Here is a 24,339-nt window from a genome sequence, read left to right on the forward strand (position 1 = left end):
GCGGAAATGAGAATTCTTATCTTTCCCCCCGACCTTTCATGTTTAAAGGAACGGAGGGATGGGTCACTGGCAATCAGGAGGTCAGGAGGGCTCCTAGAAGGCACAGAAGTGTACTCCTTGAAATATTTAAGATGTGAAAAACAATGAGATTGACAATGAATAGCAGACCCAAAATGTGTTCTGTAATTTTAAAAGAACGAGGGACAAGCGCATCCTGGACTTGGTAACATTTATTCAATATTCTTTGAAATTAGCAAGAATCAGAAGAAGCACATATCAATCCAATACAGCCACGGACATGTCCTGGATGTAAATAAAGATGCATTATGAGGAATACACACTACGAAGGAACTAGTACTCTCTTATATTGACTACCTCTTAGCAACAAACAACTCCAACGTAAATTTAATTTACTCACGATATAAAAACCTTGACTTTTTAAAGAAAATATAGATTCGATGCGATCATAATTTGCCTCACCAGGCCCTTTCCCTATGCATGGTTTTCAAGGCCTAGCTCGGCCACCGTTACGAAAGTGACAAAAACAAACTCAAAGGAACATTTCTGCAAGGTTCAACAAAACGGTGCAGAAATAATTTACTTACCCATGCACAGAATAAGGCAAAGGCTAATTTCATTCGGGTTAGGAATAATAAATGTAACTAGTTTCTTTTTCACGAAACAAACATTTCAGACTTCTTTTTAGGTGACGGCTATACTGTTATATGGGTCATACTCTACATGTGTTTCCTAACTACTCAGAAAGCTGGCACTCACAAGTCACATAGAAACTTCATGAAACACCATCTGGGTTTCATGACGGTGTCCCCCGTGGGAGAAGCACGCACTAGTCGAAGCATACAGTTTAAAGAGCGGAAAGTACATTAAAACGTAGTCTATGGGTTTCACAAATTTCGTTTTTAAAATATTTTTTCCAAACTAAAAGCTGCAGAAAATTAGTTCTTCGATAGTCTACCGAAAACTCTTGAGCAGCTACCATTTCAAATTTAAGCTTTTTATTTTCTTAAAAATATTTAAATGAGGGTGGTAGCCCATCTTTTTTGAAAAATAATTCCCCCCCAAAAGAGATTACAAATCTTTTGTTTTAATCAGTGTGACCAGGGGCTTGTCATCGGGGCTGTAATCCTCATAGGCGATGGGGGTCACATCATACATCGCAGGCCGGGATTTCTTTCCAAACCTGAAACCACACAGAGAGAGAGAGAGAGAGAGGACTCTGGTTAGATGAACACTGGATGTCAAGCCTTACTAAAGGCAAGTGGTGAGAATAATTTAGATTCAAGAATCAGATGGAATGATAAACATACCCTGAGAAATACATTCCCTAGCAAGCACAGAAATTTAAGAGACCTGAATATAACACTGAACGAGCGGAGATATTAGTCTCCAGGGCAGGAGGTAAAAAAATGGATTTCATGAACCATGGAGCCCAAATTAATGTCGAAGCTTCGAGGTTAAATCCTGGCAAAGCAGCCAGGCATGACAACTCTACAATAAGCTTCAAGAAAACGTGTATCTATTTGTCTTTTTCTTCTGAGACCCTTAACTATCTGGAGAGGCAAGTTTATTTTACATCCATTCTAGTGTCTGGAATACAGAATGGCCGGCGGTGCTCCCTGGACTATGGACAGACAGCCTCTCCCGTGGGACGTGCAGGAGAGCTGTAAAGGCTCAGAGGTCATCGGAGGTCCCACCGTAAGGAGAAGGGGATATGGAGGAAAGGGCTTCAAAGAAGATGTTTGTCCACACCCTGCTACCCACCATCCAACCCCGCCCACCTGTTCCTCCCCACCCCCCACATACACACAAGCCATTGCCTTCTTTGAGCACAAGCCATTGTCCCAAAAGATCTGTATATATCAAAATCCCCACAACAGCAGGACTGATGCTTAGAAGCCAAGGGGTGTCAAAATCCAATTTCAGGACTTCCTGCCAAACCAGTCTTAAGATGGAGATTATGAAAATAAAGCCAATTCAACTTCTGGGTGGTCTCTTCCCACTGAAGACCTCACCTTCCCCGAGTCCCTGGAGTGCAGTATGACTTAAACAATCTTCCACACTTCCCCACCTCCCCTCCTCATTAGTAGAGACAACTCTTTTTAACTGTTTCAAGTCCAACGGATTCACAAAGGAAATACGTAAAGAATCTGAAATTTTAAAATGGTGGGTCGGATGGGCCCCAAACACTTCAAGGGGCTCATCGACCACAGCCTCCACCCTACCCACCCCCACCCCCTTCCCTAGTTTTTCCTTTGCTTTCTTGGGAAGTCCGCCCTCTCACATACAGTGAGGAGTAGAAGAGAGTGGGAGATGAGAAAACATTGCATTCTTCATATGACCTTTGGTTCTTAAACATTCATCAATCTTTTGTTCCGATTCACTCAAGATTTACTGGTCTTCAGGGGCACAAAGGCATAAACCGTGCCAGATGGGCACTGGGCAAAATACAGACTAATGAGTTCATGCGTTCTGCCACCAAGAAATCCAAGGGTATTACTGAAAGATTAAAAAGCTTTCAATAAAATCACAGCTAAAACGTGAAGGCTCACTGAGGCCTGGGATTGTGCATCCATAAACCTGGGTTGGAGTCCAGCCTGGAGTCTGCTTATCTAAACTGCACGAGGCCTGTGTATATCTGAGGCCACGGAAAGGAACAAGAGTGTAGAAGCCAACTAGATCCGGATACTTTCTCCCAACGCTGAAAATTTCAGAAGCTACTTTAGGGCGCAAATATTTTGACAATCTAGGTCTCGTAAAATAGCTACACCCATCGGTAACAATATACCACCAGTTCGTTTTAAACAAAACAGGACAATCCCTGTGAAAAGCCCTCTTCCCATAGTAACCATGGGGCAGTTTCCTGATTTGATGGGAGGGCCAGCAAATCACACACAGCCTATTAATCAGTCGGCTGACCAAGAGGAAAAATCCAAGTGACTTAATAGGTTGAATATGTGTTTAAGATATCCATTTTATTTATTTAAAAAAATTTTTTAATGTTTATTTATTTTTGAGAGAGAGACAGAGAGTGAATGGAAGAGGGGCAGAGAGAAGGGGAGACACAGAATCCGAAGCAGGCTCCAGGCTCTGAGCCATCAGCACAGAGCCCAACCCAGGGCTTGAACTCACGAAGCGTGAGATCATGACCCGAACTGAAGTCAGACGCTTAGCCGACTGAGCCACCAGCCGCCCCAAGATACCCATTTCACTTTTTATGTGATTTCATAGTTTGAAGAAGAACCTGTTTCTTCAAAATCCAGAAAGTTAAATGCCTCCATGTTATGCAATCTACCAACAAGTCCTATTCAAAGGGCTGTGACCTTAAACTGCGGTCATGGGGCTGAATATCGACAGGGCAGGTTTGAGGAGGGGTGTTTGGGGTCCGCTGAGAAAAACGAGGCGAGGGCTGAACCCAGTCAGGAGCGGCCACACGGTCGACGTGGACAAGAACAAGGAGCCTCACTTCATATCTAGACAGGCAACTGGCTTTGTGCCCGGTGCTACTGAGATCGACTCCACACCAGTATGGGAATGAAGTATAACGCTGGTTACAAAGGGAACTTGGCACTGTCTCAGAGCTGGAATCCCTTAACTCGCGCCGGAGAAGTCCATTCCACTTCCTCCAGGGACGTACAGGGGTCTCCGCACAAAGTGCGGTAGCTACCACACAGAAGCTAAAGTGGTTTTTAGAACACAATAGAGTGAACCAAGACTTTCCTTGAATCTCCTCCGCCCATCACCGTGGCAAGCTTACATCGAGTAAAACGGGACTGTGCATTCATACTCACATTTATAATACCAATAGCTTTTTATAGTTTCCTGGTCTCTCAGAACTGGGTGGGTGTTAAGAAAGAAGCTAACACCTATAGAAGTCCATTTAAACTCTCAGACGCTGGGTGACTCAGCTGGTTAAGCGTCCCACTCTTGATTTCGGCTCAAGTCCTGATCTCACGGTTCATGAGATGGATCCCCACATCGGGGTCTGAGCCGACAGCGTGGAGCCTGCTTGAGATTCTCTCTCTCCCTCTCTCTCTCTGCCCCTCCCTGGCTCGCATGCTCGACTGCTCTCTCTCTCTCCCAAGATAAAGAAATAAACCTTAAAAAGAAACAAAAACTCTCAGGTACTAAACCAATATAAGAGCTTGCCTGTGTTATGGCAGGGATATTTATGTGACTATTCCTTCAAATAACATGCTGGGGTTTTTTTCTTATCATAAAGGTACATTTTAAACGTAAAAAAAATCTTTTTGGAAAATAAAGAAAATTGTAATGTAGACCAGGGGTTAATAATCGATAGCCTGCAAACCAATTACAGCCTGTTGCCTGTTTTTAAATAAAGTTTGATTGGAACACACTTGCACCCATTCATAATGTGTCTCTGCTACTTTCACACTATAAAGGCAGAGCTGAACAGTCACAGACACCCAGAGAATACATGGTCTGAACCAGCTGAGATATTTTGCAGACCCTTGCTGAAGACCCTAAGAATCACTCACGGACCCTCTCTCCAAAGGATTCAGTGGAGTGTCTGGCCATGTCAACAAAAACTAGAAGGAATGATGGAAATTGTGGCCACGATAGCATTAATGTCACTGACATCCCAAATATTATCTGGTGACAAGTCTTGCCCACGTTATTTCACTAAAACATACTACAGCCAATTCTCAGGCAGATCGAGACTGTGGTCTCTTCCAATTCATGTGCCCCTGGAAGTCAAGAGCTAAAACACCACCACAGGGAAAACAGGCGGATCTGACCTTGAGAAAGGCCCAAAGCCAGAGATGCTCTTTGAGAAAACGTGACCGGGTCCTCTCTCAGCTTCCCTGGTTCTGTTTTGTGTGACCAGGTGCTTAGCGCTGGGGGAGCAGGGAGCAATCTGCAGCCGAGATGTGACCTCGCTCCAGAGTCTGGAATGCCCGTGCACTCCCACTGGTCAGCTGCAAACTCTCTCCGGCCCAAGGGGTCAGCAAAGCAGCCACAGAACACATGACTCTTAATCAGAGAGAGTAAGGGGCTCCTCACAGCCCAGCACCGGCATCAACTGAGAGCTGACATCAGAATCACCAGACGCTGCCTCGGTCACTCGTGAATACCACAGATGACCCACTCAGTATTCGTCCTGCGTGGCTGCTCAGCTGATGGCATTCAGATCCCATGTCACCTCCAGGCCAGCAGCTGGGAGACAGGCTGGGAAGTGGGAGCAAGCTACAGGTCACTGCTGAAAACTAGGGAGGAGGTAATAGTGAAAAGGGTTAATTTTTTTTTCAATGCTTTTCTAGGGTTTCCAGGAAAAAGGAGTGAAAAGGGGCCAACCAGCCAGAGACCCAGCCAGGACCTCTAGACAGCCAGGCTGTAGAAACCACAGGTCGTAGCTGAGTAAACGTTTATGAGGGAACGTTCCAGATATCTGGGAAGGTATTGTATTAACTTCAGTGGCTTTATCGGTAGTCACTGGTGCATGGAGGAGCTTACTGGTTAGGAATTCTGCAGTAAATATTTTTGATAAAAATCAGCACCAAATAAGAACCAGGTCTGTAAATGCTTTTAAGTTAATTCTTTCCTTCCAAGACTATCCAGCTAAGTATCTTCCTAGCGGGCTATCTAAGCAGGAAGCTCAGAAGAATCTATCCTTAACTATGCTGGGGCTGAAATAAAATACTCCTCTTGAACACAAAAGGATCTTGGCCAGAGATCCCTCCGGGGGTGGAGGGAACCTGATTTCTTGGGTCTCCCAACACATCCCGGTGTCACGCCGCCGATTCCGCGCCTTCCTGGTGAACTCAGCACCTCCGGGAACAGAGAGAGAAGACTCTTGAGCAACAGAGGAGCTCGCCTCCTCGCCTCCACTTTTTACACCTTTCACCTCTCACCCAGTGACTTCTGAGAACCTCCAGCACTCCTGGGAGGCTGCTGCCCTGGAATGACGTCACCTCTCAGGCAGGTCAAGACATCCTGCACCAATCCCTGACAGAGACCGTCCTTTCACTACAGACCTCAGATTGTAGGAAGGAGGGTCTACGTGCCAGCACCTGCTGGAGACGGAAAGAAAACGGCCCTTTATGTACAGGCTGGCGGACGAGTCAAATAAACAAGACGTGCAGGGACTGGCCTCAGGGCTTCCCGGAGGCTGTGCTGTTAAGCTGACCCTTCAAGGAAGGAGTCAGTGATGAGCAGCACGTAGGGCCTGACTCAGAATCGGTTTGGGGATTTCCTTGCGCAGAAAGCCAACTTTCTGAACCTCGTAGCCTCTGTACCGTTCACACGGAATCCGGAGCTGCGTGTGTTTTGATCAAGACGACTACACGGCCTCCCAACAGAGGTATTGCAGCTACTAGCTCTCATGACCCCAATCTGAAGACACCGAGCTCAGCCCGCTCTTTACTACAGCACAGACTTCCTGAATTGTACACTTTAGATCATTCTAGCAATTAAAAGAGAAAACAGCTTTCCTTTAACAAACAGTGGCGCGCTCATTTTTGTAGTAAATATCCTGTGCAAAAATAAAATATGGGGGCGCCTGGGTGGCTCAGTCGGTTAAGCGTCCAACTTCGGCTCAGGTCATGATCTCACGGTTTGTGAGTTCGAGCCTCGCGTCAGGCTCTGTGCTGACAGCTTAGAGCCTGGAGCCTGCTTCGGATTCAGTGTCTCCCTCTCTCTCTCTCAAAAATAAATAATAATTTTAAAAAGTTTTTTAAAAGTAAAACAAAAGTTGGATTAGCTGATTTTGTTAGTGTTATAGATTTGGAGAAATACCTAGGATGTTATCTCTTTATACAAGCCTTTACTATTTGTAATTTAATTTGATTGCCTTGACTAAGGGAGACATGACTTTTCGCTGTTCAGGGACCAGTGTTTGCGGAGGCTTGAATGGTCTGTGTGAAATAGAGTCAAGTAATGGGGTGGCTGGGACTAAATGCCACACTTCGGACACCCGACTCCTGCTTTCTCTGTGGCACCACTGGTGTGGTACCTCGTCCCTTCAGGAGTCTTTCCTCCAGAAAAGGACATCGTTTTATAGAATAGGTACACCAACAGCAGAATGAAAGCTGTCTGTCATTCCTTAAGGAAGCCGCTAAATCGAATGTCACTGCTTACCTATGCTGTTTGGAGAGCACAGCTAAAGACATTCCAAAAAGCAATCATCAAAAAACGTTTCCTACACAGTGATTAAGAATCGGCTATTTATAGCACGGATAAACACAAATTAAATGAATGAATGTATTCAATGCAAACAGTAAGCTAGCAGCAAATTATAAAGCAGCCCAATTATCTGTCCCCAGTATGCCTTGAACCTATGCTTTCGTCTATGAAATCCTCTTTGCAGGTGTGGATTCCTGTTCGCAACACCACCCGCCTCCCAGGAACGCACCCAGATGGCAGCGGGCTCTCCCCTCCTCCCCCGTCCCTTCCCCACGCAGCCCACCTGGCGTGCCGGATGGAGGCGATGGCATTGCTGAACTCGCTGTCGATGCTGCGGCAGTTATAGAACTCCTCGTAGGCTGGCCGGGAAGAGCCCTGGTACTCGATGCGGCTGATGCGGCAAATGCCCACGATGAGGATGATGAGCATCAGGATGAAGGCGACGCAGAGGGCCCCGATGATGATGTAGAGGGAGTGCCGGGGCATGTTGGTGAGGCTCTCCGCCATGTGACCGGACTTCCACTGCAGGTCTGGGGCGAAAGTAAGCAAAGGCCTGGGTGTGAGTTGTGACCTTTGTAACAGGAAGGTCTTCACTGACCTTGCCTCAGCAACCTAAAATACAAGGGCCACCCCAACTGGGAAGAATTATTTTCTCTGGATAACCCAGATCAACGGCTAATGTCCTTAACATACAAGAGCCTCTTACAAATCATTAAGAAAAACCAGGAACACACCATAGAAAAATGGGCAAAAATATAAAAGAGAATCTACCGGGGCGCCTGGGTGGCTCAGTCAGTTGTGCGTCCAACTTCGGCTCAGGTCAGGATCTCGTGGCTCGGGAGTTCGAGCCCCGCGTCAGGCTCTGTGCTGACAGCTCAGAGCCTGAAGCTTGCTTTGGATTCTGTGTCTCCCTCTCTCTCTCTCTCTGCCCCTCCCCTGTTCACACTCTGTCTCTGTCTCTCTCTCTCTCAAAAATGAATAAACTTAAAAAAAAAATTTAAAAAGGAATCTACCAAAGACACACAAATAGAAAATTGTTCACTTTCATAATTCTTTAAAAATACAATTCCTCTATCCATTCCAAACGGTATTTAAAATATTTGATAACCACAGCTGATATGTGTGCAGAAATGAGGATGTGCAAATTGATACTCAACCCTTGTGTAGACTTAATGGACCCGGAAATTCCAATTTTTAGAATTTATGCTGGGGAAATTGTCCTATAAATGCGTAAAGCCCTATATACAAGGACGTTCATCTCAGCATCAGAACTTTTAAATGTTAAATGACCAAATACTATACATTTAGAAAAAGGTTCATTAAATAAGCACAACCCCCAGGTACCCACCACTCAAAGTTAATACTGTTCAAAGTTAATAAAGTTCATATTGAACCATTTTTGCTTTAGATTGTTATTCAGGTTTTTTTTTTTAAGAAATAAAATGTTATAGCTATAGCCAGAGGCCCTACCCCCACACTCTCTCTCTGTCCCACAAGTAGACAAAACAATTTATAAAAGAAAAAAAAATGGGAAACAACTTAAATACTCAACTCTTAGTGAGATGGAGATATGTTTTCTTCTTTTTTTAAGTTTATTTATTTATTTTGAGAGAGTGTGTGTGTGTGCGTGTGAGAGCACGAGCATAGGAGGGGCAGAGAGAGGGAGAGAGAGAATCCCAAGCAGGCTCTGCACTGTCAGCACAGAGCTCAATGTGGGGCTCCAACTCACGAACTGTGAGAACATGACCTGAGTCAAAATCAAGAGTTGGATGGCTAATCGACTGGGCCATCCAGGAGCCCCAAGAGATGTTTTGTTCCAACAAGGGAACAAAAGCAGTTGGCCAAATAGGACCTACCCATATAGCACAGTCACATGTGAACTCAAAGTGCTTATGTATACACTGAAAAGCTCAAGACAGAGTGACAGTAATGACGAATTTGCTGCCTTCCTATGTTAAGCTCTTTGAAAACATCTCACTTAATCATTACAACCAACTGAAGATCCATTATTTTCTCTCTCTGCTTTATATACGAAATTGGCATCACCAGCTGGGTGAGCTCAAGTCTAGACCCAAGTCTGCCTCACCCAGGAACACACTAACAGTAGAGGTCAATGGGAGGCAGAATCACAAGTATTTTTATTTCCTTCATTATACTTCTCTGTCTTTTCCAGCTTCTTTCAAAAGAATAATGTATTCCTTTTATAAAAATATTTAAAAATCAGCAATAAATTAATTGAAGAAAACATCCATGGGATTATCTTCCAGCATAACAGTGGAAGAAGTGTGGGCCTTGGGATCACGCCAACCTTGCCTTCAATCCTAGCTGCAACGTTTACTTGACCTCCCTGAGACTTCGTTTCTTCATTTATAAGATGAAAATAGCAACACGTACCCCATGGCTTATTGTAGGCACAAGTTAGAAAACACGTGAAGAAAAGTAAGAAAGTCTGCTGCTGGGCATGTGGTGGGTGGTCCTAAAAAGGAGCAGGTGTCACGGTGGAGGAGAGATAAAGGATAAGGAGAAGCAGGACACTGCCCTCTGAGGCACGCGCTGTGAGCTCAGGATTACTGAGCAATGCTCTGGGCTCTTTCAAAAAACACCAACCTGTATGAGCAGGAAAATAAATGGACGAATGGGACATAATCTCGTGCCTGGCACAGGTCAAGAGTGTCAAAATATGAACTTTTTACAGACCTGCACACATGTGGAATGTTCTGGATAACGTGAACAGGACTTGAAAGGAAGTTTGGAAAATAAAAAGGGCTACATAAGACCAAAGAGAAGCCAAGTTCGTGTGGGAAAGGGATGTCTTCTGTGCTGGACTCACAGCACCAGCACCTCGAGACGACTGGTTTCACATTAGGACTACGGGAGCCTGAAAATGGGATTCAGGGGTGGGTGTGTGGACGGACCCATCTTCCCGTGAAATGCTCGGACTCTTCTCACTGGGCCAAACTCTGCGGGAATGTGTGCGATGTGCGGGCACATACACACTCACCCAAGCTACATCTTCAGTGACCATGGAATCTGAGAACCGGCTATGCTTAACCTTGAACGGTTACAATCTGAAGAAGAGCACAGGGAGACACCCAAACAAGGCCAAGTGTGCAGATCCCCCTTCTAGAAGCCTAACGGAAAAGGGACCCATGCCCCCAAACCTGATGGCTCCTGAGAGTTTGAGAACAATGAGATGAGTGAAGTGTGTTCACATCCAGAACTTCAGACTCCTGAGTTTTCACCAAGACCCCTGAGGTCTGGTTTTGCCAGGTGAGCTTGGCTGCCTGAGCTCACGAGGTCCGTGCAGCAGTGAGACTGACCATGACCGCAGTCCCGGCTCTGTCCGAACCAGCTCACATATGGCCAGAGGGACTGACAGAAATCACGGCAACTGAACGGTCGCCATGGAGGGGAGAAGGTGTTTTGTGAAACGAGAACTAAGCCTCCGTCCCGGATCAGAGGCATTTAATTTGGCAATGCCTGGTTCACACTGAGAGAGAGTCACTCATTCTTCTGGCTGGAAGAAAAGCAGGACTCGCTTGATTTGCAACTATTTCAACCTTCTCTGAAAAATTCAGTTGTAGGCTGGAGTCCAACCTCAGACCTCACCGTAACAGCCACTTAGCATCACCGCAAGGGCAGCCAGCGATGTGTCTACTCCGACTTGGTAGAGGGCTCCGCTCCCATTGCTATGGCAGGGCCACGTGCGTTCCCCCTGAGCCCTCACAGTTGATTTCGAACTTCAAGTGAATAGCTCACTCGTATCAACTGTGCATCCGCAGCGAGCACACAACCCACGGCGGTCCGGCCGCTACCGTGGACAGACAACGGCGCTGGGTTACGTGCTCAGCACGGCGTCCCAGGCCTGAGCTGCCTACGCTGCGTACGTTTCTGGCCATCTGTTCTACTTCCCCAAACTCTGCATTCCAGGCTGTTTGAACCTTTGGGAAAACGTTCTTGAAATTCCTGTGAAAAGCTCTGCTTCCCTCCTCCCCCTACCCCCACTTTTTTTTTTTTCCTACGTTACTGTCGGCTGAAATTTTTCTGGTAGAAGTGAACGTGGCTGCTTTACTCACTAATCGGGTTGGAACCAGGCTGGATCTGAGTAAATCCAACCTTGGTCTGGAAGCATCAAGAGGATCTGCACCAGGTGGCCGAAGCTGTCACCTCCAGGCCTGGCATAAGTCACGTGACCCTCACGAGCTATCACTTTGCCGCATCCCAGAGTCCTGCCGCATGAACCATTCACTATGCCAGCTACAGCACAGCTCAGAGAGGAGCTGTGCACCGGAAGATGCTCGATGGAATGATCCCATCAGCCCCAGCAGGTGCATGACCAGGGACACATGCACACAAACTGCCTGCTTATGGGTCTGCGAGACCATTGGTATTTAGGTTTCAAACTCAGTTTGTTTAAGGTTTTGTGTTTTCCACAGTGTGTTTGCATTTACCTGTCAATGGTAACATAGCCCTTGGAGCTAGGGAGAGAGGCTGGACTTAAGCAGCTGCACGGGGTCAAACAGACCACCTGTGGCCAGGATGAGACTAAAACCAGACCCAGCAACAACCACCACTCCACCGAAGGAGACACCATTAGATTTATAAATTTCATTCTAGAACACATTGCCTAGATCTGTTTTTTAATTTACCTACGTGAACGTAGCCAGGCTCGTTCATGTGTTCACCTATATTATTTAAAAAGAGAGTGAGTGTGCGATGTGTGGACATCCGACAGCTAGATAACTTTTGAGACCATCTGCTGCTAGACTAATTGAGAGGAGGGCTTTCAAATTACCTTCTGCTTTCCATAGCTAAGAGTTATTTGGACAAGCAAGGCAGTCAATGAGATCGCAAAAGATTAAGAGCTCTCATTAAACTTCAGAAGAGGACAGCGTAGGAAAGGAATGGAAAGAAAAGTTCACCTCTTTCATAGGATCTGCTTGCTGAACAGCCATTAATTGGGCACCTACTATGTGCCAGGCATGGCACTAGATGCTGGGATAAAGAGCGAGGGAAAGTACACAGTTGGCTCCTGGAGTTCCCCGTCTTTTGAGGGGTACAGAGACCAAAGAAATGATCCTATAGTAGCTGTAGACATACAAGTGTGCCAAGCCAATCAAGGACCACCTCCACAGTGCTACTGCAAAGGACAAGGAAAATCTCCATCTAATTGGGGAATCAGAATTGCTCTAGAAGTGAGGGTGTGTAGGAAGCTGGGCTCTCCAGGTAAGTAGGTAAAAACCAGAGTTGAGGGAGAGCAGGGGGAACACGGTCCCAGGAAAAGACCCCGGGGAAGGGGGGGGAAGATGGGGAACAGGACAAGAGACTGGAAGGGCGACAAGGTGGCTGCTCGAGGGAGCGAGGGAGCGAGCTAGGGGTTGGTTGAGTGAGGAGCTCCCTCCCACGGCCCCACAGGCAATAGTGTGGCCTTTGGTCTTCAGTTATAAATGCAATTTAATAGGAGCTCAGCACTGGCAGGGAGAGAAACTGGTGGGGAGAAGGGTCTGAGTATTCAGATTTGCACGTTGAAAAGATGCCTCTTCCAGATGCAACCGTGTGGATGAATGGGTTTGAGGACATTGTGCTAAGTTGAAACAGGTCAGATAAAGAAAGACAGGTATGATGTAAGCTGGTTTATATATGGATCTAAAGAAAGTAACAGAGAGTGGAATGGTGGTTAACAGAGGCTGGGATGTGAGGGACAAGGGGAGATTAAAAAAAAGAAGAAGAAACAAAGAAAGTAGAATGGTGATTGCCAGGGCTGGGGGAAGGGGTCACAGGGAGTTAGGGCTTAATGGGGACAGAGTTTTGGTTTTTCAAGATGAAAAGAGTTACAAAGATGGATGTTAGTAAGGGCTGCACAACAGTATGAATGTACTTGATATCACTGAACCATACACTTGAAAACAATTAAGATAGTTAATTTCATGGTATGTGTATTTTGCCACAATAAAAATAACTGGAAAAATTAAAAAGAAAAAAGACCATATACGTTTAGAAAACAAAAAGAAGGGGCACCTGAGTGGCTCAGGTGGTTAAGCATCTGACTCTTGATCTCAGCTCAGGTCATGGTCTCACAGTTCATGAGTTCAAACCCCACATCAGGCTCTGCACTGACAGTGTGGAGACTGCCTGGGATTCTGTCTCTGCCTCTCTCTGCCCCTTCCCCGCCTGCGCTCTCTCTTGCTCTCTCAAAATAAATAAATGAACTTAAAAACAAAAAGGAAATAAAAGGTGCTTCTGGCTGCATACAAAGAAAGGGTTTGATGGGCTAGATTGGAAGCCACGTGGTGTTAAAACAATGAGGTAGATCTGCATAAACCAACATTGACAAATATTCTATATATTACAAATATCGATATATTGTTAATCATAAAAGCAAGATGCTGAACAGTATGTACAGAATAGTTCCATTTTTATGGGAGGAAAAAAAAAGGACTTACAATATTGACCGAATGCATCTCGAAAAATAAACAATAAATGGCTAATAATTGTTACATTTGGGGAGTGAAGCAGAGGTCTGGATGAGAAGGTTAATTTTAATTTTTAAAATATCCTGGTTTGTACAAAAATGAGAACGAAAGAACCCAACCAACATAGCCATGTGATGAGTTTCTTCAACCCTTATGAAATTCCATGCATTCTGGGGAGGAGGATCCCAAGAGGGTCCCCTCTTCCCTCGGTTCCCGAAGCAGCCTGTACAAAACCTACAGAAACCCCACCACCTATGATGAGCCACCCCTGGATTATGCTGAGCTCCTGAAGGCAGGGGCTGCTTTATTAACCTTTATGTCCTGGGTGTAGTGTTCAGTGTCGATAGTAAGAGGCCCTTGATTATTAGTTGAATTATAAATCCAGGATGGCCTATTTGCCTACTTGTAGAATATCGTTAACTTAACAGTTGAGGCAGAGATTCAACTGTTCAATGCACTTACCTGTCCAACCGTCAGTCAGCGAGATTAACTGTGACGCTAACTGTAGAAACCTCACAGTTCCTACACAGATGACACAAAACACCACTATATAAACATTTACAGGAATTATGGTTTTTTAGACCTTGATTCTAGGAAGGCAAAATGTTTATTAAAACCCAAAGCCAAAATTGTTATCAGTCTCAGGTGGCAAGAATCGAGAGCAGACAAATTTCACTAGGTTGTTTTGGTACTTTCCGGAACTTAAGGTTTGCATTTGCTTCAGGGTACAATATAAAACACAACAACTATTTAAATGATCCTTTTAGATAGTTCTGGGTCAGTTTTCTTGGTGGTTTTGATCAATCTTTGTGGTCTGCTAGATTTTTACTCCTTATTACTGACTAGGGGACAGATAATAACTCTAAAGGGGCAAGTTTCTAGGTTAATCGATGTGTAGTGAAGGAGAAAGCTGTGCTAAAATCTGAAAGGCGAGCACTCCGGGCATAGGGCAGCAGATAGGTAAAGGCCTTGAAGGCAGGAATGAACTTGACCTATCCAAGGAAGTGAAAGCAGGATGATGTGGCTGAAGGAGAATGAGCAAGGGAGGGAGGCAGGCGATGTGGCCTCCAGAGGCAGAAGTGAGGCTGAGGGGAAGCTCCCGGACCACCTCTGACAACTCACAGGCCTCCCTGCTATGGAGCCTATGTGGGCTTATGGTTCTCCCTCTTCTCTGCGTACATCTGAGCTTTCCTGTTGAGATCTACCTACCCGACCTTGCACCATCCAGATACCCTCCTCTTGGTTTCTGGACACTTGAGAAGATCACAGATAATTCAGCGTTAGAAAGGGACCTCAAAGGGATGGGACCTGAAGCCTCTTGAATCTTCCCTGGCCACTCTACTTCCACTCCTGGTGCTTAGATCCATCCCATTTGATTCAGACCCAGTTCTCTAGACACTGGCCATCAGCTACATGCCACAGCAAACCTCAAATGCACATTTTTCATTCTGACCTTCAGGTCAAGGATGGGAGCATCCAACACTGGAACCCAGCTGAGCCTAATCTGTGATGACACTGATTTTAGCACCTTTGGTCTAATGGAGAGGCGGAAATGAGATTACCAAATGCAAAGTGCTATTCTGGGCAAACGGGGAGCCCAAGTGTGGGCCAAGATGTGTGATGGGCCCCCTCACATCCAGCCACTCAGTGTGGCCCATGCTCTTGGCACTCATCATCCAAAAAGACAGTTGCCGAAGGTTGGTCCTCCCAAGGAGTAGTTCACGGTACATGAGCCACAGTAAACTAGCATTTATTTAGTGCCTACTGCATTGCAGAAATCTGCACATATCTGCCTCCTTTGATCCTCACAGCATTTCCCCATCACTGTCTTGTAAGGTGAGAATGATGAGACTCCGAGAGATACATTTGCTTGTCCAGGTTACACAGCTGGAGTATGATGGACCTTGAATTTGAAGTCAACTTTTACGCTTTTCATTTTCCATTCTTGTATATCTTTTGCCTATACTATCATCACTGGAATGAAGTAAAATTTAGATTTTTTATAATTATAGGACTTTACTTAAAGCTTCTTGAGGGCATCTTGTGTGTCCCTGACTTCTTATCCATACTTTCTTATATATTTATCTTCATAATTAAGATTTAAAAGTTACAGGAGTACCTGGGTGGCTCAGTTGGTTGAGCATCCGACTCTTGGCTTTGGCTCAGGTCGTGATCTACGGTTCATGGGTTCGAGTCCGTCCCCCGCCCCCGGCCCCCGTCTCCCTCTGTCTCTCTCTCTCAAAATAAATAAGTAAACTTTTTTAAAAAAAGATTTAAAAGTTGTAAGTAGATATTATTCTGCCCTAAGGCACAAAATTTGTTATTTCTAACAGAATTACCACATTTTAGAATGAAATCTGGCCCCAGTTTACTGATAAGTAAACTGAATGTCAGCATGATTCAATGCAGCCACATAATCAGTGTTATGCCAGGGGAAGAACCAGGGTCCTGCTGACCTAAGTCTGGGATGCTTTCCACAAGACTGGACTTAACATCTTATACCTACTCTTGCCTTAACATCCTACACCAGCTCATAGCCATTAGCATCCCTTTCTGTATCTTTCCTCAGCACAAGAGTATTTCCCAACCATCTTCGGCAAGGCCAGTTGGTCCTAAGACCACGCTGTCTAGGGGTGCTTAGGAAAGTTGGTGACGGAGAGACCTAAAAATAACTACCTTCTTTCCCTCTCAGTCTCTCAACCAAAAGCAAAGACAAAGAGTGAGCTGGTAGGAGCCCCTATAATATTACCGGTCACACTGATATTGGAGAATGTGACCTTCCTCCTCAGACACATGAAGAATGAGACAGGCCCATGCAGCCATGGGCAGTGCTGGACCCCCTAGGAGAGCTTATTCTTGAAACACAACATAGAGGAATAGAGGTAACCAGCAGCCAGCCCTGGAAGGAGACAGACGGACAGACAGACAGACAGACAGACAGACAAATGGGGCTATCTATATATATTTGCCTCCTTCCAAACTCACACAATAGATGAACTATCTCCAGCTGAAGAAAAGATGGGGAGGGATGAGAGAGCCCAGGGGGAGCTTTTATGGAAGATCCACTGTCCCGATGAATTTCAATTAGAAGAGAATATGTTTCATAGTTGAATTTTTAGCAGTTTCCAAAACAATGGAAAACCCAACAGACACATTATTTTTAAAAAATTTTTTAATGTTTCTATTTGAGAAAGAGATAGAAGTAGAGGGGCAGAAAGAGAGAGGGAGAGAGAGCATCCTAAACAGGTTCTATGCCGTCAGCACAGAGCCCAATGCACAGCTTGAACTCACAAGCCTTGAGATCATGATCTGAGCCAAAATCAAGAGTCGGATGCTTAACCGACTGAGCCGCTCGGGGGTCCCGCAGATACATTATTTTAATACGTATCTTGATTACGACATTTTCAAACTTCTGGGAGCTCATCTTTAGAGAACAATTTGCTCTCAGCAGCTCAAAATATTTTTTCGGGTTTTCTTTTACCCTCATCTTCACTGGACTATTCTCCAGGCTACCGAAGGAACCTAATACGTTTGAAGACACTTGAAGACATAAATGCAAAGTGAATTTATATTCTGTGTGCTTTTTCATGTTTTTAACACAAAGCCTCTGTTTTCTGATACGATTCGAATGCTTCTCAGTTAGGCACATTTTTGGCTGTCTGAGCAGCAGTGAACTCTGGATGACATCTGCACATTCGTATCCCAGTAGAAAGGCCGGATTCAGGCTCAAGAAGGAAGGGGGAGGGACAGAAAGCAATGAGCAAAGGTACTCCTCTGGGACTGGTGTCAGCCCTCTGGCCCCACTGCTCATCTGTGGGTGACGGAGGCCACCTGGACACGGTCAGTATCCTCTTGGTGCTAAATGAAAACGTGATGTTAAAAACAGCAGAAATACTTACGGATCTCGCAGTTTGCACCCACCCAGCCGTGTGGGCAGTGGCAGGTATAACCGTTGGGCTGGTCCAGGCAAGTGCCAGCATGGTGGCAGGGGTTACTGTCACATTCATTTATGTCGATGTCACACTCTTCACCTACGGAGAGAAAGAAAAGTAGCAGTGGGACAGCTGGCTACACTACCAACTCTGTCACAACCCTTCTCTGGCAAAGCGGAGATCTGAGGCTGGGACCATGGTCTCCAGCAATGGAGCCCAATTTGCCGTGTATATAAAGTGCAGAATCGTCCCCAAATTCATTCCAGACAAGGGACCTTCTGCTTAAATAAGAGTAAAAAAAAAAAAAAAAAAAAAAAAAAAAAGAAAGAAAGAAAGAAAGAAAAGAAAATAGCACTGGTAGAAAGAATCTCCTGCAGTCAAATAGTTAACTGAGGCTGATTCTCATCTCTGAATACACCTTTTGAGGTTTACTGGAAAAGTGGACTGAGGTTCCTGATTTTATTTAAGAAGTCTATTTTATTTTGAATTTCATCAGCTGACTCTTCTTATTTATTTTTCTGAAACTCCAGAAAGCCGAAAACTCACAGTTATGATTTCTTTCTTTCTTTTTTTTTTTTTTTTTTTTTTTGTAGCCAAGTGTTTGAGAGTGTGAGTATGGACACGTGACTATTTTCTGGATAGTTCTAGGGCACAGCTGTGTGCCTAGCCAAAATCATTTATGAAAACTCACTTCACTTTCCAAATCCCTGGCTGTGTTTCTGGGAATGATTGAAATGCACAAGATGAACATCAGCTCCCCCTTTAAGAAAAGACAGTTCTGAGGTCCACGTTAGCCTACCTCTGACACAATCTTCTCCGGGAAATGTGGCCCCAGGAAAGCCACGTTCATTCCAGTCCGCCTTTCCCGTCATGATGAAAAATGTGATCTGGAGCTCCTGACCCTGCCCAGACCAGACACTTTGGGACATCCTTGACCCCATTAGCAAGAGCTTGGTTTAAACCAACAAACCAGAACATGGGCTGATGTCACTGGTCCAAACACCAGCTTACAGGAAATAGCTTGTTATCACAAGTTATACAAACAAAGCCATCATCACTGATTTTAAGCTATACTACAAGTCAATACAAAATAGGTATGCGTTTCAGACTGAAAGGCATCTCATCAGATGAATGGAAGGGGTATTTCCAACTGAGGCAACCTTTCTTAAAAGTTTGGAAATGAGAAAAAGAAAATTTCAAAATGTATCTCTATTTGCTTAGGTACATGTAAAACGTGGTAGTCAGGGGCGTCTGGGTGGCTTAGTCCGTTAAGCATCTGACTTTGGCTTAGATCATGATCTCACCGTCCATGAGTTCGAGTCCTGCATCGGGCTCTGTGCTGCCAGCTTGGAGCCTGGAGCCTGCTTTGAACTCTGTGTCTCCCTCTCTCTCTCTGCCCCTCCCCTGTTCATGCTCTGTCTCTATCTCAAAAATAAATAAACGTTAAAAAATTTCAAAAAAAGTGGTAGTCAAAAAAACAAAACAAATTAAGAAAAAAAACACAACAAACCCTGTAGCACTGCTACAGTCATAGAGTAGAGCAAAGGAGCAAAATCAAATATTTTGTCCGTTTTCAAAGGCAATGTTTCAATGTACACTTGGGTAATTACTTCCAGGCTTACTTAATTAGTATTAGTCTTCTACCTGCTACCGGTTTACCTCGCATTTATAAATCCACCGTATGTCACCCCAGCCCATTTCAGAGGAGGAATCTCACATTGAAATATGTCATGTCTGTTTCATTTCACACTTGCTTCTTACCTGGCATCTGACGGTTTTATTTTTAAATAAGTAAAATCTGTCGAATAAAACATTTACTACTTCAAGGCCCTGCTAGGTTGATTATAATTCAGTAGTGTCTAAGTAAATTTGTTTCCTGCAATAAATACAGTCATTTACATCAATAGGAAAGACATGAAATTGATTGCCTCTCACTAACCTATTTCAAAGGTTGTCTTTCTATTAACGGGGCAATCGCTCTGGGTGGAAAAGGGCATAGACTGAACGATTACAACCGGCATTACATGGTAGGCTAGTTGAGGAGACACATAAACAAGAACGTGCTGAGAAACATTAAAAGGATTAGATCAGAGGCTTTCACAAATATATACCTCAGTATTACTTTCCCACCATTTAGGAAGACAAGCTTAATTGAGGTATTTATTAGACAATAGCTGTCTTTGGCTCTGTTACCTTTGCAGCTGTAGCTGCAGAAACAGCCCGGCTTCATGCTTTTACCACGTCGCAAAACTCAAAAGCTCCACTCCACTCCACAAGTCCTATGTCAGTGCCAAACCCTTCTAATCCCCTAAATTCTGGGAAGTCCTAGAGCTAGTCTGGTCCATCCATTCTTCCTCGGGTCCAGAGCTTTTTGGACTGGGGAGGTAAATGCCAAATCCAGGGTCCTGATCCAGATAAATGGTAAATGCCAAATCCAGACTAGTCCTGATGCATGTATTGGTTCTTGAATCTCCAGGGGGCGTTAATGTAGTTGGGAGAGGTCCAAGATCCCTGGATTAGTCTCCTCCTGGGACCCACTAGATTGGAAGGATTGGATAGGAGTAGAGAATGGCAGGGGAAAATAGAACGAACTGTTAGATATCAATGAAATATCTAAGACCCAGATCCAAAGGACTGGGCCCCAGAAAGAATCTCAAGCCTATCCCAGTCTGGATTTCTTCACCCCAGTGTCCTCAGAGCCAAACTGGGGATTACATGATACTAGCTAATGATATAAACTCCATTCCAGTCTAGGGCCCAAATAGCCAGCAGCTACTTTCACAGCATATGTGTTCTGGCCAAACCCTGGAGGGACACATCTTGCGCAGGTATCTTTAGATTACTCTAATGGCCTATCTTACAGACTGATGCACCCGTGCTTCTAGTTGAATCAGCTCTCCCCCGACCTGGATCTCAGCTGGAGGCCTTCACCATGTCATAGGCTGGCAGTAGGAATGTGGGGTGATTTTGATGATGGAGCCCCTCAAGAAAAATTTTTGGGAGTCAAGGAAGACTCCCAAACATGACTGCTCTTCTCTGCCTTACAATGATCATGCTTTCTGATGCTAGTCTTAAGCAAAGTATTTGAAGATTCATTATGAATTACAGAGAGCCACTTTGGTGTATATATATTCATTTGTATGTAAATCATTTCTATTTCCCCATAGTAAGAGTGTTATGGTTTTATATGTACATCACCACCCCACCATTCCGTTGAAGCAATATGCATTCTGACTTATATTAGAAGAGCTCTTAGTATATTCTATAACCTTTCCTTACTCATAGTTGACTTAATAAATCTTTATGCTTTTGCTGGCTTGAGCCAGATGACTTTTTTGTTGACTCGCTTACTTTTTTTTTTTTATTTGAGTTGGGGAAAAATCAATTACTTTTAAATCACTGTTGTGCTTGAATAACATTTGTAAAGAGAATACATAATGAAATTTCTACTTGACTAAAGCTGGAAATCATAGTCTGAACTTTAAGTCTTTTACAATTGCTTTCCAATCTACTACTTTCTAGGAGGCAGTCTACAGCAGGCATCAGATTTGATAGTATTTATGCAAAGTTACAAGTGTACTGTTTAATTCTGTATGCTTTACTCAGATAAATTAAAGTGAATGAAAAAAAAGTCACTGCTACCAGTAAACCCTTAGATTAATACAGCCCACACTGAATCAGATCAATAAAAATTATTACAATCATAATACCTAGTATTAAATACAGAGCTACTGTGAAATACCTAGTACTAAATATAGAGCTACTGTGTGCCAGGCACTGGTCTGGGTACTTTAACTATAACTCCTTTGTGCTTCACAGGTATTTTATTCCAGATGAAATGAATATTAAAAATTATTTGGGGTAGCCTGGGTGGCTCAGTCATTTAAGCGTCCGACTCTTGGTTCTGGCTCAGGTCATGATCTCACGGTTTCTTGAGTTCGAGCCCTGCGTCGGGCTCTGCACTGACAGCATGGAGCCTGCTTCGAGTTCTCTTTCTCTCCTTCTCTCTCTGCCTCTCCCCCACTTGTGTTGTCCCTGTTCTCTCTCAAAATGAATAAGTAAACTTATAAAAAATTAAATAAAACAAATAAAAATTATTTGGAACTTCTTCTGCCGCGATGGGGTCACTGAAGCCTCTCTTGGCCTCCCGCTGTAAAGTGGATGAAACATACATATTTCAGGAAAAACACTTTAACACATTAGACAACAGGCAGGGCAGGACTGTGACTGCGAGAGAAGGCCAGCAAACCAGCTGAGTACCAGAATCGTCCTGGCTTTCTGCCTGGAGCCCATTTAGAACACGGTGTTCCACTGAACTGAGGAGAACCAGAGTTTGTGGAGGACAAGGTAGCTGCCATTTGTAGGACAGACTCCAAAGAAGACAGAGCCAGTCAGAAAAAGAGCATCAGAAATACGCCGCGTCCCCGCGAGTGTGCTGCTGAGTACGGTGCGTGAGTAGGTTGGAGCTCCACGGGCCCAGCAAACGAGATGAAAGACGAACAGTTCCCAGAGCCCACGGAGGACTGGGAAGTAAGTGTTCAAAGTCTCACAAGTCAGAAGGCAGGTATATCACCGATCACCCAGTGCTTCAGTGAGGGAACGGTCACACCTCAGTACTAGGGCGCAACTATCCCTAGAGACATGGCGACCGCAGATCGACTCCCCAAAATGAAATAAAAAACAAAACACTTGAAGGGATCCATCAGGCCAGCAAGTAACTTACCTACCTGCCAGAGAAAAAGGCCAGCACATAAAAAAGAAACACAATAAACCCAGTCACCCAATTTAACTCACAAAGACCATCCATCCACACGACGACCACTAGCTGTGCCAAGAAATAGGAATACGTGACCCGTAACCAGAAGAAGTATCAATCCAGAGACGCAGATGCAGAAATAACAGATGACAGTGAGTAAACACGGGATTTGCTCAAGACAGAAAACACGAACGAAATGAGGACAAAAATGAAAGATATAAAAAAGAACAAAATGGAACTTCTAGATACGAAAAATACAATATTTGAACTTAAAAACAAAACTGAATGGTTTTCATAGTAATTTAGACTCTGCAGAGTGAACCAGTATACTTCACAACAGCAACAGAAGCTAAACACACTGCAGCTCAGGGAAAAAAAATTATGTTAAACTGAACAGAGACTCAGAGACCTATTGTACAATGTTAAGTAGTCTAACAGATGTAACTGGAGTCCCAGGAAAGGGGAGTGAGGCAGAAAATAATATTTGGTGGAATGGCTAAAAAATTTTCCAAATTTGATGAAAGTATAAAACCACAGACCCAAGAATTACAACAAACCCCAAGCAGGATAAATACCAACAAAATCACACTAAGGGGGTGCCTAGCTGGCTCAGCCAGTATGGCACGTGGCTTTTGATCTCAGGGTCATGAGTTCAAGCCCCATGTTGGGTGTGGAGCCTGCTTTAAAAAAAAAAAAAAAATCACACCAAGGAACACCACGATCAATTTGTTTAATGCCAGTAATCAAGGAAAAATTCTAAAAACAGCCAGGATGAGACTTTTTCCAAAATGGTGAAGCAAAAACATTTTTTCTACTCCTCCAACGAAGTACAAGCAAAAACCCTTAACGTGATATAGAAAACAAACATGAGGAGACCCTGAGGAGTCAGGAGACAGAAGGGCTGGGAAACTCAGGACCCAAGGAACAACATGGCAGTGAGCTCCCGAGCTTTCTTTCGGCTTCATATCCTCCAGACTGGATGCTGGAGAAGCCAGCAACCCAGAAGTGCCCAAAAGTGTGTGGGAAGAAAAGCCCCAACTACTTAACACACTTACAAATACTCCACGGATCACAGAGAAAATCTAAAGGCACCTAAACCAAATTAAATGACAATGAAATAGGACATAAAATTTGTGGGACACGGCCAAAGAACTGTTGGCAGGAGAATTTATGGCATACACACATTAGAAATGAGGAGGGGCCTCGAATCAATAATCTAAGGTCCCACCCAAAAACAACCTAGAGAGAAAAGAGCAAAATAAACCCAAACCACCAACTTCCTAAGATAAATGTGACACTACATTGTATGTTTAATTATACAAGGACTGGCCTACTTCACTGCACTCAGTCAATTAGGGAGCTTTTGAGCTCGAGAGTAAGTTTTGCTAAAGTGAAAGAGTATTTGGTTCTGGGGTAGCAAGTCAAAGAGGGCAGGCAGCTCTTTTTAAGGGGGAGAGAAGGCTCTATGATAAACAAAGGTAAATAAGATTCTGTACTGTAAGACCTCTTAGAGCCTGTGGTTCCCAGACACCCTTTATGAATCTCCACATAGCATGTACCATGTCCCAAATTTGGCCACAGATGCTTTTTCCAAGAAGCATCTCATGGGACGAGTGTCCTGTAAAACATATTAACAGCACAGCTCTCCAGACAACTTTGGGAACCATTCTGTGGTCCTCTGCAGCCAGAACAGGGTTCTGGCTTAACAGGCTGAATAGAAATAGACATTCGTTGTTTCCAAAGACCAATTAGAGTGACGCTGGAGACTGCTTCATGGAAGGGTCCTACCGCTCCCTGTGATCAGGGTGAGTACGGTGAAGAAGTCCTAGGGGTCGGAGGCAGGGGGGTGGGGAGCAGAGGAGACCAGGAGGCAGGAGACAGAGGGAAGGATGCTGCTGAGAAGCCCCTGACGTGGTGTTCGGGAACCAACGAGGGCAGGGCGGGAAGCGCCGGATGGTGCCAGACTGCCGGGTTCTTGGCAATCACACTGAGGGCTTTGATCTTTTTCTAAAAACCA

The 24,339-nt window shown here is 44.5% G+C and overlaps 1 protein-coding gene across 2 annotated transcripts in view; it reads right to left on the reverse strand.

Annotated features, from left to right (window-relative positions):
• Nucleotides 1-212: 212 nt before the first annotated feature.
• DNER (delta/notch like EGF repeat containing) overlaps nt 213-24,339 on the reverse strand; it is a 322,224-nt gene continuing 298,097 nt past the window's right edge. For both annotated transcript variants that reach the window (XM_045481582.1, XM_045481583.1), the window contains 3 exons: nt 17,534-17,665; nt 7,445-7,691; nt 213-1,201 (listed from right to left, as the gene is read on the reverse strand). In XM_045481582.1, the coding sequence (XP_045337538.1) occupies nt 1,090-1,201; nt 7,445-7,691; nt 17,534-17,665 (491 nt within the window). In that variant the 3' untranslated portion in view covers nt 213-1,089. The remainder of the gene's footprint in view (nt 1,202-7,444; nt 7,692-17,533; nt 17,666-24,339) is intronic.

Source organism: Leopardus geoffroyi, chromosome C1, assembly GCF_018350155.1.
Source record: "Leopardus geoffroyi isolate Oge1 chromosome C1, O.geoffroyi_Oge1_pat1.0, whole genome shotgun sequence".
Taxonomy (NCBI): Eukaryota; Metazoa; Chordata; class Mammalia; order Carnivora; family Felidae; genus Leopardus; species Leopardus geoffroyi.